The sequence below is a fragment of the Miscanthus floridulus genome, chromosome 1 (genome assembly GCF_019320115.1).
Source record: "Miscanthus floridulus cultivar M001 chromosome 1, ASM1932011v1, whole genome shotgun sequence".
NCBI lineage: Eukaryota > Viridiplantae > Streptophyta > Magnoliopsida > Poales > Poaceae > Miscanthus > Miscanthus floridulus.
The window spans coordinates 55,583,525-55,598,177 of NC_089580.1; the positions used below are offsets into that span (position 1 = coordinate 55,583,525).

The following is a 14,653-nucleotide window of genomic DNA, read 5'->3' on the forward strand; positions in this document are numbered from 1 at the left end:
TCCTGGGTTCGAGTCGTGGTCTCCTCGCATTGCACAGGCGAGGGTAAGGCTTGCCACTAACACCCTTCTCCAGACCCCGCACAGAGCGGGAGCTCTCTGCACTGGGTACGCTCTTCTGACTCTTCATGATAGTTGATATCAGGTTATTGCAGTTATGTTTGTTTTGTGTGTGCGTGCTTGGACGGTGCAATAAACAGAACCAGACCATAAACCATCTTCTTTAGTAGGGTGTACTTTTTGACCAGAAAATTGGCAAATAGTTCTGTTTTCCCCCATATAACAAAACAAACTTCAATGATCAATACAGCCATGGATGGTAGCATTGCTGTGGACTGTGGTTTTGGACCTGGGATCAAAAGCAGATAAGTTTGATTTTTTGCGTGTACGTAGTCCAGATACAGATAGCCATAGCCGAAAGGTTTGGATAATACACAGCCAAGAAGACCAGATCCACCAATTTGCACCGAACCCCCATCACATAACATCCACCATCACATAACACCACCATCACATAACATCCACATAAAAGTGCAGTATGTAACGAGGGTGCAACAGAAACAAAACAGGTTGCAATACATCAGAATGGTAGGCAATGATATGATTCAAGGGGCTCTTTGCCCACGTCCAGTATGCATGCTCAGTTCAAAAAATTACTGGCATTGCTACCTAGCTAACTCCATCATCGTGTTCTATTCACTGTCGGTACGTACTACATACAAAGAGATTGGGTATAGTGAAAGTATGGTAATGTGACAAATAGCGCAAGCAATGAAGACCACAGCTACTCAATCCTATCGTGAAGGGCCACCACTAAATCGTGCGCATCGTCCAGGAGCTTCCAAATGTCCAGCTGTCCAGCCATGCTGTTACACTCCCTTATGATCTCATCCATGCTGCTGTAGCTTTCTATTATCTGTTTCCGCTTCTGCAACACACTAGCAGCAATTGCATACAGTAACAGGTCATCTGTTGGAGGTGCTCCCAACTGCAATTTTCGCCAGGATGATTTTGCAATCTCAGCGCGGTTTGCTGCCTGATCAGCCCACATCACCTCCCAGAGACATAGGGTCTGCTCGAAGGTGAGCTCCTTCCGGAACATCACAACTACCATTCTGTAAACAAAAAGGCAGTCTTCGGCTTGGAGCATCTCCAAATGTCTGTATAGATGGAAGTCCTTGTATTTGATTATCCTAGCCACCATATTGAGTTGCTGGCGTATACCCACTTCATCAAGTCTAAAATTGTGGCGGGCTTTCCTCATAAAACCAGCAAAGCACCAGAAGGCTTCGTCATCTTCCTCTAGAACAGCAAGGAGAGGTGCAAGCAGGTCACTCATTCCCTGGCAATATCCAATTTCTTGGTCATAGATTGCATAGGCCTCAAGAATAGCAACAAGGCGTGACGCATGATGGATCCGATATGGTTCTAAGTGGTCATAGTCTTTGAGAAAAACAGCTTTAGCAGATTCAATTGCCCTCTCCTTGGAAACTGAAGCTTGGGATGGAGAGTAGGAAACCCATTCATCGTTAGCACGGACTGCATCCAAACGAATAATCCGTTGCCATGTCTCAAAATCCTCGATTGCCCGTGCAGACTTCACAGGGCGGGCAGCCTTAGATAACAAAACATCATCCATATTTCCTCCTGTGTTCAAATATCTCGGTATACTTTCTTGTTCATCCTCAAATGAGGACTCACAAACTGACGCCAAGTTCTTATGAGATGCTTCTACATGAGCCACTTCACTTTTTTCACTCCCTTCCTCATCGGAGGAACTAGATGAAGACTGATTTTCTTTCATCTGCTCTGGCTTTGTTTCAGAAGTGTCATCCTGCACTTCTTGTTCTGCACTGAGACATGGATTTCCTTCCTCAGTTATAGCCTCTTCCATGCTAGGACTTTCAGGAACTTCTTCAGATTTAACAGGACTAACACAATCAGACTCATCACCTTTTTCAGAACTATTCCTCCCTTTATGGTTAACTTCAGCTGTTTTAGTTGACTGCTTGCTCTCTTCCATGCTGTATGCTGATTTACGCAGGCAATGCTTCCTCAATAACAGATATCCCTTCCTACAGAAAATATGCCACCGAGTGTCATCATCTTAAGCCAATCAGGACAAACAACATCTAAAATTCAGTGTCCTTTAACAGGCAACATTCCTGCACTAAATAAGAAAAACAAACACCGCTGTATATAATCGGTGGAAAGACCATGGGAAACATGTTTTGATCAACTTAACTCGGTCATTTTCATACAGGAAGAACAGATGTATGATAAAGAGATAAAATATACATGCTGAAGATTGTACCTGTTCTGGGCCTTAACCACATCTCTTTGTGCTTCAGAACTGTCAAGGCTATAACTGTATTGAGAGTTCAAATCCAAATTAGTCAAGTCTATCATACTGAACACAGACACATGCATTCTAAAGTGCTTATGAAATCTGACCGCACGTTATTTCCTACTATAACTGTAAATCTGGTTGAGCTGTGGCAAAATAAAGAAAAAGAACTAATATTACTTGTTCATTTGTACAGCTAGCAAGCAAATTCACGAATTTTGTCATGTCCATTTAACAGTCCATAACTGCTTAAGTTCAGTCTGATGATATAAACTACAGGTCTTCCTAAAATGCAGGCTCATCCATCTCCATGGACCATAGTTAATGTTATTGCAATTACAATAGAATCTCTTCCTAGAAAGTAGTACAGGATATTAGCATGCACATATCTTGTTCCAAAGTATCTTGTGGATTCTAACTGTACATCTCCAAGCATGACAACAACAGTTTTGCGATCAACACTCAAGATTACTTACACTCCCAGAAGGAACGGCCAGACTTGCGCTCTGATACTCGGTTCAATCCCCTGTCAGAGAAGCACATGAATCAGCCTCACAGCTTCAGAGGCTGCATACCAGCATCATTCATGAGTTGCCGCAACTTACTCCGCTCCGAACTTTCTTCAGAAGCTTCACTCCGCCGTCCTGAAGCTTACCCTCCTGCGTGAACAGGTCGCGCCACTCCTGGGCCGTAAGCGGCGCCTTCCTACGCCGCCGCCACCACGGAGACTTGAGCCCGCCTCTGCATCCAAGCACGCGTTGAGGCAGGCGTACGCAGAAGCATAAGCGATTCCAGAAGGTGTGGGATATGCGGGGACCGACCGACCTGCGGGAAGAGACGACTATGGCGACGAGCGCGAGGCCCGCGGCGGCCGTGACCCCGACGGCGACGGCGGTGCTCCAGCGGCCGCCGCCGGCGAGGGGGCCGCCGAGGAGGCCCGCGGCCACGCGCTCGACGCAGCCCCACGCCCACATCGGGCGCAGATGCCCACCGGATCGCTCCACGGCTCCCCTCCTGTGCTACTACCCCCGCCGCCGGTGGTGCCCTCGATCGAAAGATTCCGGCCTCCCTGTTGCTTTTCCCTTTCTGCTGTCGGGTGGCATCACGGAGATTTCCAGGAAGTGGTGCGTGGCTGCGTGCCGTGCGTCACCGACGGGCCGCGTACGTGGCCTTCACGGGCTAACGGAAGGGCCGGTCGGTTGCGACACGTCGTGGTCTTCTGGCTCGGTCGGGCGTCACCAACCCACAACTCACCAGGAATGCTCGCTTGCGGTCTCCGTGACGTGATTGGCCAACCGGTTCACTAATCACCTACATTAGTCATTTAGTCATACAAAAAATTTTGGACTTCTATTAAAGAAGCACCATGGATTATAAAATCTTTAGTTTTAAGCGCTATAAAGTTTCTGGATGTAACAAATTTATAGTTATGAATTAATGAAACCGTAATCTTTTTTGGAGTTTTATTATAAACCATGGTTTTATATGTTTGTGGGTTCTATAATATTATATGTGTCACAACTTTGTCTGGTGTTGACGCCAATTAGCGTCACACGCCAACAAGGCTAGCACACTCGATGTCGCAAAGGTCCTATCACACGCATCAAGCAACTCCAAAACCAGCAAGATCGATCAAAGGATCAGTTAGGCCGATTTGAAGCTCGTCTTTCGCCGCAAGAACTTAGGAACACCTCCTCGAGGAGACGTATGCGGGAGGTTGTCCTAGAGTCGGTAAGTTCACCTAGAATGCCGTTGGATCTCGTTGAGAGATGCAACGAACAACCAGAGATTGAAAAAAAAAAGTAATAAATGTAATCGATTGGATGTTGGATCCCTCAATTGGTCGTGATCCTTTGATATATATAGAGGGGGTGGTCTTATCCTAGTACAAACTAGCGTAAATTGTGATCTCCATGTTTTCTAAAAAAAAATCTAAAACTGATTTTGAAACAAATTGGTTCGGACTAGGGCAAGAAAACCGGGCCCGACGCAGGCAGCCCAGGCGACTTTACAAGGAAGGCGGCTTGGCTGTGTCCCAAACCAGCCAGGCCAGTTCTGTCGGGCCCAGGGTGGCCAGCCACAGTGCGGCGCAAGGAAACCGGCCTAACCGGTTCTGTAGACTGGACGCCGGTACTTTTTCTTTCTTCGTCTTCGATCCGGACTTCACATGCAATGATGCAATATATTTTCCGTGATTGTTTTATTGGCAGAAACATTACCACGAAGGAGCTATTAATATGTGTGAAGCGAACTAGAAGGAACTATTAAGCGTCATGTTCGTTTGGTTGATAAGTCATGGCTGAAAATACTGTTGGCTGATTTGTTGTGAGAGAAAAATACTATTCGTTGGCTGAAAAAGTACGGCTTATAACCCAAGCGAACAGGACGTTTCTATTTGGCAGAGCTCCACTAGCCGTTTCTAGGCTAGATCAAGAGTTTGAACAGTTTTTTTATAGAGAATTGATTATGTGCTTATTCTGTGAAGCGATAATTCTCTAAAATGAATTAGGAGGCTGGATAAAGAATTAATTTTCTATGATTCACTTCACATACAGAAACACTTTTTACATTGAGCTTATCTTAGAGAATCACATATAATCACTTTCAGAGACACATAATCACTTTTCTAAAAAAAATAAACTTCCACATAGAATTAGGTACATGAGGAATTATATCCAAGAGACTCTTCTTAGTTCTCAACCTTTTAATTTATTTTAGAGAATCAATTTACATAATCAGAAAAAATAATCATTTCTCTGTAATATATTGTTTGGTAGAGTTATTCTGCATTCAACCTAGAAGTTGTTTACAGAGCTCAGCCAAATAGGCCATAGAGTCGGCACGAATTTTATGGTCTCCGAAAACCGTCACGTTCATGAAATGGAGCTTGCCAAAGATCCTGAGAGCGATGTGCTGGAAATTATAATATCAGGGCCTGTTTGGAACGCGGGATTTTTTCCCCGTTCCTGCGTTTTTCCTGTGAAATTGAACTGATTCCTGTGAAATTCCTGTGTGATTCCTGTGAAATTCCTGCGTTCCAAACAGGCCCTCAATGGCTCTTTCTTTCCTGATAAAGTATTTATGGCTCCTTCAATCATGAAATGGTGGATAGGGTTTCATCATGTTGGGATAGCACTAGAAATGTTGTTGGGGCAGGTACTAGTCACACGTCTTTTATTAATTTCTTGGGGAGCTGTAGCAGAAGCTTGCAGGCACGCTCTGAATTTAGTTCTGCAGCTTGGCATCCAAAGGATAGTTCTTGAATCAGGTGTTTCATTTTTCAAATTACACAACACTGATGTATACGTCTATAGCCACGTACACTCACTTTTAAAAATATACACATATATAAATCATATCTTTATGAGCATCTTTGAAAAACTAAACCATTAGATCTCGAAATTGACAAAATCACTACGAACATCGCACAGTCGACATACATATCATCTAAACTGAAAAAATAACATCGTTAAATTGTATAGTAAATTTAAGAAAATATGAACATACATACCAAATCGAGAAAATCACTATGGACATCGCACAGATCAGATGCTTTTAACATGCACAAAAGCACTCCAGGACGCCGGCGTCATGATATCTCCCCGTACGATGGAGAGCAATGTGACAGTGTCCAAAGAAACTCAGTTGTTGTTTTCGAAAGATGTATATCTATTGCCGCGTCGAGCGTGTAACGAAGCAGCACAGGTGCTAGGGCGCAGGTATTCGTTCGGGTTTGGCACTTTCAGAGAAAAATACTGTTCCTTCGCGCTGAAAAGTACGGCTCATAAGACAAGCGGACAGGACAATGCTATAACCACATCTTTTTAGAACATATTGGCCCCGTTCGCTTGTCTGAAAAAAAAGAAGCCAAAACACTGTAGTGGCTGGTTGTGTGAGAGAGAAATACTGTAGCGGCTGGTTGATGAATAGTGCCGCTGTGAGGATGGCCCAGCCGGCTGGTCTGGAAACCAGACCAGTGAACGGCACCATTGTTAGATTAATTGTAGAATCTAGTTTTACAATAAATCTACTTGGAGATGCAAATATTGATAATATTTTTCTATAAATATGTCCATTTACGAAATTTGATTTAGTCTAAGGATTATATTCTTTTTTGGACCGAGGAAAGTAGAGGAGACGGCGTTTGATCTTCAGGAAGTCATGTTGTACTGGATTGTAGTGATTGTGTAGCTTCAGAAAAGAAAATAATGACGCGCCGAATCGAACTCGAAAGAGAAACCCTGGGGAGGCCATCAGGTCTGGTGAGCATGTCCTCGTGGTCGTGGACGACACAGCCGGCTTCCATGTGGAAGGCGTTTAGGTGCACCCATTCGGCGCCAAACGTCGTGTCGGCTAGCTTGCGCTTTGTTGGTCAGCTAATAACAGAGCAACCCCCAACGATCTGACTGACCAGTATCTGTAGCTCAACGGCCAACCAGCTTCTGTACTCACTCCGATCCTGTACTTCCCCTATAAAACACCCCTCCCGCGGCACTCACTTGCACCACGCAAAACACACTCCTCCAAGAAAAGCCCCCGCACGGTCCAGAGATCGAGCCATCGTCCCCCAAATCACCCGCTAGCTAGCAGTAGCAGCGCGACGCGTACGCGATGGCTTCCCTCACCGTGTCCACGGCGACCGCGGCGGCCGGCGGCAACAAGAACAAGGCGGAGCGCGAGGGCGCGGAGATCATCACGGGCGCGGAGGCCTGCTTCGCTCACTCCAAGGAGATGCTCAAGGCGCTGGGCTTCCCCGGCGGCGTGATGCCGCTGCGGGGGCTGGAGGAGTGCGGGTGGGTGCGCGAGACCGGGTTCGTGTGGATGCGGCAGAAGGCCCCCTACGAGCACTACTTCCGCGGCACGGGCACGCGGGTGCGCTACGACGCCGAGGTCACCGCGTACGTGGAGGACGGGCGGATGAAGCGCATGACCGGGGTGCGCAGCAAGCAGGTCATGCTCTGGGTGCCCATCGTCGAGATGAGCCTCGACGGCGAGAAGCGCGACAAGATCTACTTCAAGTCCAGCGTCGGGATCGGCCGCTCGTTCCCTGCCTCCGCCTTCCCTGACGAGGACGAGGAAGCGGGGCCGAAGAAGGAAGAGCAGGAGGAGAAGAAGGAGAACGGCGACGACAAGCCAGCCGCCGACGATGCCGCCAGCAAGTGAGACGCGCGAGCGCGCGCGTGTCGTCGTCGTGCCGGGCCGTACGGTGCGAGTTCTGTGCGCGCTTTGCACGCACGATTGCGCGACGCAGCTCGCGCGTGACCACGCGTGAAGATGCATGTATCGTCTTTCTTTGCGAGTTTGTATTGCTTGTCCTTTTTTTTCCCTTCTCTCTGTTTCAAAACGTATTCGTCACCATATTCGTTTGATCGTATTAGTCATGCTTATTAATCATGATATAGTATTTTTCTAACATAATAAAATAATATCAGTTGACTTATAAGCCACAGAAACGATCAAGCGAACAGGATGAATATTATTGCTTATATCTATTGTTGCCTGTTTACCGCGTTTGATACGCACGGGAAGAATAATCGAGCAAGTTGATGTTTACTCACGAAAGGAAATGTTAGGCCTCCATGGGTGCCGGAGTTGTGAGTAGTTGAGCAACCAACCAGCTGCGGACCTAATTCTAAATTACTCTTTTCATTCCGAATTGTAGGTAGTTTGGCTTTTCAGGGTGCGTTTGTTTCGAGGATAGAATATGGCGATCGATAGATATTAGGATAAGGATATCCATGATGCACGTTTGGTTGGTTGGATATGATGAGCTATTTTTCTTTTTGGTTGGATAGACGAAAGTGGATAGGATAAGAATAGTTGACTAATTATATCTATTATTTAAAAATAATAACAACTAATTAGACATTAATAAATATGTACTAATACTATTTTTGTCATAATAATCACTAATTAAAAATAAAATATATTAATTAGCACCACTAAATATCCTAATTAGCACACAGAAAATGCACTAATCAATATATTAACACTTATCAAAACTAATCCTACCATCATATTACTAAGTATTAAAATAACATACTAATAATCTTTAATTTATTTACTAATGACAAAGATTATAAGACATGGATAAGCTGGTCCGTCAGATTTTTTCGGACCACGAAATCCAGCATCTAAGTGGAATATTCTCTATCCATGGATTTTCTTATCACAATGATCCACCAACCAAACACGCCCCATTCATGGATGGTCTCATCCCATCCATGGAGATTCAAGCAACCAAACACACCCTCAATATACATGGCTAGTCTACATATATAGTAAAAACCATAAACTAAGAAAAGTTAGAACAATTTATAGTTTAAAATTGAGAAAGCAAATTATAAGATATTTTAGTTTTTTCTGTTTTAGGTACGAGATACAGTGTATATGTAGGGTTCCGTGTGGTATGGATTTTGAGACAACTCTTGGAGTAGTTTTTGAGCTCCCTGTACCAAACGCCTTGACAGACTGTGGCTCCGTAGGTGAAGTCCCGCAAATCCCGCTGACAGAAGATGCATGTGGATCTAGGAGCTGAAAAATGTGGTTTCACCCGCTCCATCGTCAGATCCGCAGGGTGCCCTAGGGCAAAATTGCCCCTAGTGTGGGCGCAGAGACAAAGGCGAGTCCGAGCGCTGTCGCCGGTGGCGCGGAGGAAGGGACCACGCACTACTACACAAATGATTTTGCAAGACGGTGCCATTTTATTAACGGATGCGGTCATAAAATCCAACCGCCACGGTTAATGTCTGCGATTAACGGAGGCGGGCATTTTTTATTTACCGATACGGACACTTTTGCTCATCTTGGAAAATCAATTTACGGAGATGGACGGCTTAAGACAACCGTCTCAAAAAATGGCCTTTTTCGGAGGTGGTCGTCTTATGATGCCCGCCTCCGAAAATCACTATAGGGTTTCTTCACTCCCCTCTCTCTCTCTCTCTCTCACCGCCTCCCTCCGAGACCGTGAGCCTCCCTCCGAGTCGGCCCTGCGCGACCCTCTCCGACACCGCGCGCCTCCCTCCCCACTTCGCCCTACCTCCCTCAGCCCTCTTCACTTTGACCTCCCACTCCTCTCCCTCTCCACTCCGGCATCCCTCTCCCTCTCGCGGTGGCACGCGGGGCAGCCACACCTAGCGGCGGTGGCGGCGCTCCTCCCCCACCCTAGCAGCAGCGGCGGCGACGCTCCTTCCCCACCCTAGCAGCGGCGGCGTTGGATGCGGGGCCTCCGGTAGCGGCGCGTCGGATCCGGTGAGCTCACCGGTGTGCCCGCCCTCCGGCGACGGATCGAGGGCTGGCGCGGGCGAGGTGGCGGCGTTCCTTTTCATCAGGCGTCAATCCGGCGAATACGGCGGCGTGAGACGACGAGCGGCCCAATCCGGCTGCGGGAGGTCGAATCCGGCAATGGGCGGGCCCATCTCGGCATGCACCGGCGAGCAGCTAGCGGCGGCATCGGCCCATGGATGGGCTCGGCGGGCCCGTGGATGGGCTCGACGGGCCTGTCTACGGGTTTTTCTTTTTGTGTGTTTGATTTACAGAGACGGGCAAAACAACCGCCTCTATAGGTCACGGATTAGCTGTGACCTTTGATCGGAGGCGGTTCCAATACCCGCCTCCAAGAATAAAAAACCGCCCGCCTCCAATAAATATTCTGTAGTAGTGCGCCTAACTGCGACGCGGAGGCTGAGGCAGAGGCGGCCCCAGCAGCTATCGGGCAGAGTAGACGAGGCGCAGGCGGTGCGGAGGCGAGGCAACGGTGGTGTGTCTCGGGGATGCGCCGGTTGACGGTGGCATGTCTTGGTGATGACTGATGGCAACATGGACCGTGGCCTAAGCCCCAAGGAGCTGTCGGGGCGGAGTAAATTGGGTGCCGATGGTGCAGAGGCAGGGCTCGGGGGAGCAGCCGGCGTCGAGGCCTCGCGGTCGTCGAGGAGGCCGGTGAGGCACAACGCTAGGCGTGTCGTGGTGGAGTCGTGGAGGTTGGAGAAGAGGCATGTAATGCATTGAATGTTGAAGAAGATACGTGTGGTGGAGGTCCGTGTTGGCGTGAAAGAACAGATAAGGTAGAGAAAGAGGGGGAAAAGAAAAAATATAAGGGCATAATGGACATTTTTATCGTTTTGAACCACCAGGTGGTGAACGAAGCCATAACAAGCTGTTTTGGCTGAAGCCGGACTCTACCAAATGGGCTCTTAGTGGCTCGTTTGGTTTATTTCCTTTGACCGCAGTCCACACTTTGCACTCCACATGTAAATTAAGAAGTTGATTAAATCACTTCAATCTATACATATAGAGTTTCTATTACGTCCCCTTGCTTCGTTTGACAATAAGGCGTCGGCAGTCGATGATAGGGACAATGAGGACTTGGTATGGGCCTATGACATAGTAACATGCCTCATCTTACTCTTATTACACATGTCATAAGCCTCGGTTCTCTCATCCCATGCCTTAAGGTTGTCTGTTCATTACAGATTTGTAGAAAACCATAAGATTTCGAGGCAAAGGCCAAACTCCCGGTCTTCGCTTATTTTAATTTGAAATAAAACAGATACTACCACAGTACGAGAGATTGTCAAGCACACAATCATAATATGAAGGATAAGGAAAATAAGATCTTTATGATTTGCATGTAATAATTGGTAGTTATCTCAATCCATTACTTTATTGCTTTTATTTGCATTTGAAAGTGTTTGAGATGAGATGGATTTTTAATGTACATATTACTCCCTCCGTTCCTTAATATAAGCCATATAGATTTCTAAAGAAAATTCCAAAATATAGGTATGTATCAGCTTCCAAGCCGATTAGTTTGAAAACATTCCCACCGTACATAGCACATGCCCCAGCCAATCCCTTAGATTTAGGAAGCAATCTGATTGGGAGAGAGAAGATGACCTGGTTTTTCTTTTTTTTCTCGGTCTCACATCCTTCCCCAAGCTGTGCATTAATATTAGTGCTAAAAACTATATGGCTTATATTAAGGAACGGATGGAGTATTGTTTTTAAATTGATTAATACTTTGATGTTTCTATTAAATTGCTCGCTATTTTTATGCCCCGTTTGGCTAGTTGGATGGGTTCCGATTCTATATGGAAACCAGAGAAACACTGCCAAACGTATTAACCGTGAATTCATCCTCGAAAAACGTTTCCATCGTTTCTCGTTTTTTTGCCAGGCCAAGAGAAATGGTTTCAACTTGGTTTCACTAGATTCTCTTTCTAGTTTCTCCGATACATCAGCGACAATATTTTTTTCTACTTTTCTTTTTAAGTGTAACAAATTAAAATCGGGTTGTATTTAGATTATTCTTCATCCACAAAAAGTTCTAGAGTTTTTTAAGAGTATTTTTATTTATATGTATTTTTATATATTTTTAGAATCAAAATCCAATCTACCAGCCAAACGGTTTCAAAAAAGTAATTCTGATTCATCCCTTGAAACATTTCTCGAGATAATCTAGATTTAAAATATTTTACCGGAATCTGGATCCCTACCAAACAAACCTCTAATTTCACAGTAAGCCACAAAATTCTCTTTCTTTATATAGACCGGCCCGCTAGCAGCCTTATCTCTCGGAGGCGTTGGTGTGTGCGTGCGTCTATAATAACAAGTGTGTATGTGAGTTATATTGTGTTTTGGAAAAAAAAAAGAGTAAACAATAATTAATAATCAAGTGGCTATATATAATATAATAAATAAATTGGCTAAAATTGTGTGAATAGATACACCTGCTAAAAGCATTGAGCACGTATGGGAAGTTGAGGCAATTTCATTTACCGATCTTTCATGGATCGAAACCCGTAGTCTGAATTATTTTAGAGACGTCCGTCACGCTGTAGTGCAATAGTAGTTATCAATTATCAGATCTCCTTCTTCAGAACTGCACTTGTCATCAATTGATTGCTCTCCGATTCCAAGTATCAACTGTTTATTTACTTATTTTACAAACCTCTCAAATCGATGAAGATTAATCAAGTCCGATGCTCTGCACAAAGAAAGCCGTTGGGTGTGCATGGCTGGTCGGACTTGAGTGGTTGAGCAATCATGACGACCAACCAAATCTCTACAGTTTCATCTTATCATCCTTTTGTTTTAGTATGTTGCTATTCATTTCAGTATGTTGCTCCAAATTGATATAAAAATGAGAAGAGCTACCGAAACCGACATATGACTTATTTATAATGTGCAACACGTCGCATCTTCTTCCCCAGCCTCTCACCTCCTATAGCCGGCCTCCAACAACGCCCAGCGCCTAGGCTGCCGGCGACCACGCGACCCACCACTTGCCGCTGCCACCCTGCCCTTCACTAACTCCACAATAATCGATCGCCCCCAGTGCCGACCTCGTCCACTAGTTGTCCTCCATCGCCTGTCCCATAGCGCCACCGTTGTCGCATCTCACCGCCCTCGAACCGCACATCGCCACCTAGCCAGCTACCGCCCCAGGCATCCCTCTAGGTCTAGAGGACATTGGAGATTTCTCCAAGCATAAAACCTAACCATAAGCTCACCCACGCTGCCACCGCTAGCCTCGTTCACTGCATCGCGGTTGGCTGTGAGCACTTCGCCGCGGTGCTCTGCCCGCCTCCCACTCGCCCGTGCTCTCGCCACCCTCTCTTAACCGAGGGCTTGAGGAAGATGATGTCGTGCATTGGTACTATTGCCAACACACACACATTAATCAAAGATTGGGACATCGACATACACATCATAAACAAGAATCCCTTGCCCTCTTTCAAAAAAAAGAAGAATAAATGGAGAATCACCTTGCTCCATTGATCTCAGCATTGGATCCAAGAAAAAAATCACCAGCAATGAACTTTCTACTACTAGTTTGGATTATAGAGGAATTATGATGGTTAGAATCAGTCCCAACCAGTACAGTTAGAACCAGTCAGAACCAAGTAATAATGGTACTGTGCCCCGGGTACCGTAGCACAGTTAGAACTGTGTCAGAACAAGCATTGTAGTGACATTACTAAAGCTCAGGTATTGTAATGTTGTTATTGTAGCATGGATGGAACTAGTCCCAATTGGTATTGTAACTCATCGGTACAACCTATGGTGCTTCCCCCGCATAGTTCTGAAGGAACAACTACAACAACTGATTTCCTAGCCAATGACAGTCCGATATCACATGCAACCTTACCGGTCATGCTAATGTCCATATAGTTGGGAACACTGAGAACATCTACATGAATCGACCTAAAATGGCTAATCTCATTGCCTATGTAATTATATATGGTGACATGAACTCGCGTGTTCCAGTTAAACTCATCCATGCACCATCCTCATCTGCCTCTTGTTCATATGAATCTTCTAACTCATCTCTGCCTCTTCTTTCATCATCTCGTCCTTCGCCATGCATGATCACCCTATTCTTCAAAAGTATCTTCTCCCTCATATCCTTCTCTTCTTCCATCATGTCCTCCTTCGTCGTCGTCATCACCATCTAGGTTTTCTTCTTCCTTGTCCAAATCTTCCGAATTCATTGTATCATAATCATCAATCTTAGCCTCCTCCCCTTTCTCACACTCCTCATGCTCATATGTACCCACATCTAAGTCATTGTTAATGAGGGCATTTGCATATAACCTACAATCCTCCATGGCCACTAGAGTACACATCAATGACAAAGATTCAATGGGTATGTCCTTCAAGTTGGTGTCTTCACCTAGGTTATCCATTACCTCAACAACATACCCCACCCGTCTTTCGTTAACTCCAATACCATCAACCGTTTGCAAATGCTCCTCTTTATGGCCATTCTCAACAACAACCTCAAGACATGATACATTGGCTCCTTGAACTATCTTTTTGTAGTGCTCCCAATGTGCCTCGTTAGACAAACTCACCGACACATGATGTGCCCTACTCTTCCCACAATTAAACCTACCCTTCATTGTCAAATAACCGTCAAACTTCTCCCTAACACGGCATAGGAGATCTTTAAGGCTAGGCGGCGTGTCTAAATATTCGACCTCATCTTCCACGTTCTCAAACTTCCCATCTTCTGTCACTCATCCTCCATGAAATAAACGAACTAAACTATCCATCCACAAAACAATTTAGAGAAAACTATATCAACTATTTCCAAAACCTTGAGAAGAGACGAATACGCAACTAGAGCAGCTATTCAATCTAAGCACATAAATGACATGCAACTAAATGTACACGTACAAATCGCAGGAAAGAACCTAATGTGACACCCTCGGTGTTACACCGTAAATCATTTACTAAAATATGTCATGAGCATCATGTTTATGTATTAATGCATGTAATAAAGTGTGTAGATTAATTTCTGTAACT

General features: G+C 45.4%; 2 protein-coding genes across 2 annotated transcripts; one reads left to right on the plus strand and one right to left on the minus strand.

Moving 5' to 3' along the window:
* Nucleotides 1–565: 565 nt before the first annotated feature.
* Nucleotides 566–3,643, minus strand: LOC136522551 (rab GTPase-activating protein 22-like). Its single transcript, XM_066516388.1, has 5 exons — nt 3,170–3,643; nt 2,950–3,085; nt 2,821–2,870; nt 2,312–2,365; nt 566–2,072 (listed from the first exon to the last, which is right to left on the minus strand). Exons 1-5 carry the CDS (start codon nt 3,316–3,318, stop codon nt 782–784), a joined length of 1,680 nt encoding a protein of 559 aa, XP_066372485.1. The 5' UTR covers nt 3,319–3,643; the 3' UTR covers nt 566–781.
* A 3,215-nt stretch (nt 3,644–6,858) lies between these two features.
* On the plus strand, nt 6,859–7,850 carry LOC136484349 (uncharacterized). The gene has a single exon (XM_066481600.1). It carries the CDS (start codon nt 6,956–6,958, stop codon nt 7,505–7,507), a length of 552 nt encoding a protein of 183 aa, XP_066337697.1. The 5' UTR covers nt 6,859–6,955; the 3' UTR covers nt 7,508–7,850.
* The last annotated feature ends 6,803 nt before the right edge of the window (nt 7,851–14,653 follow it).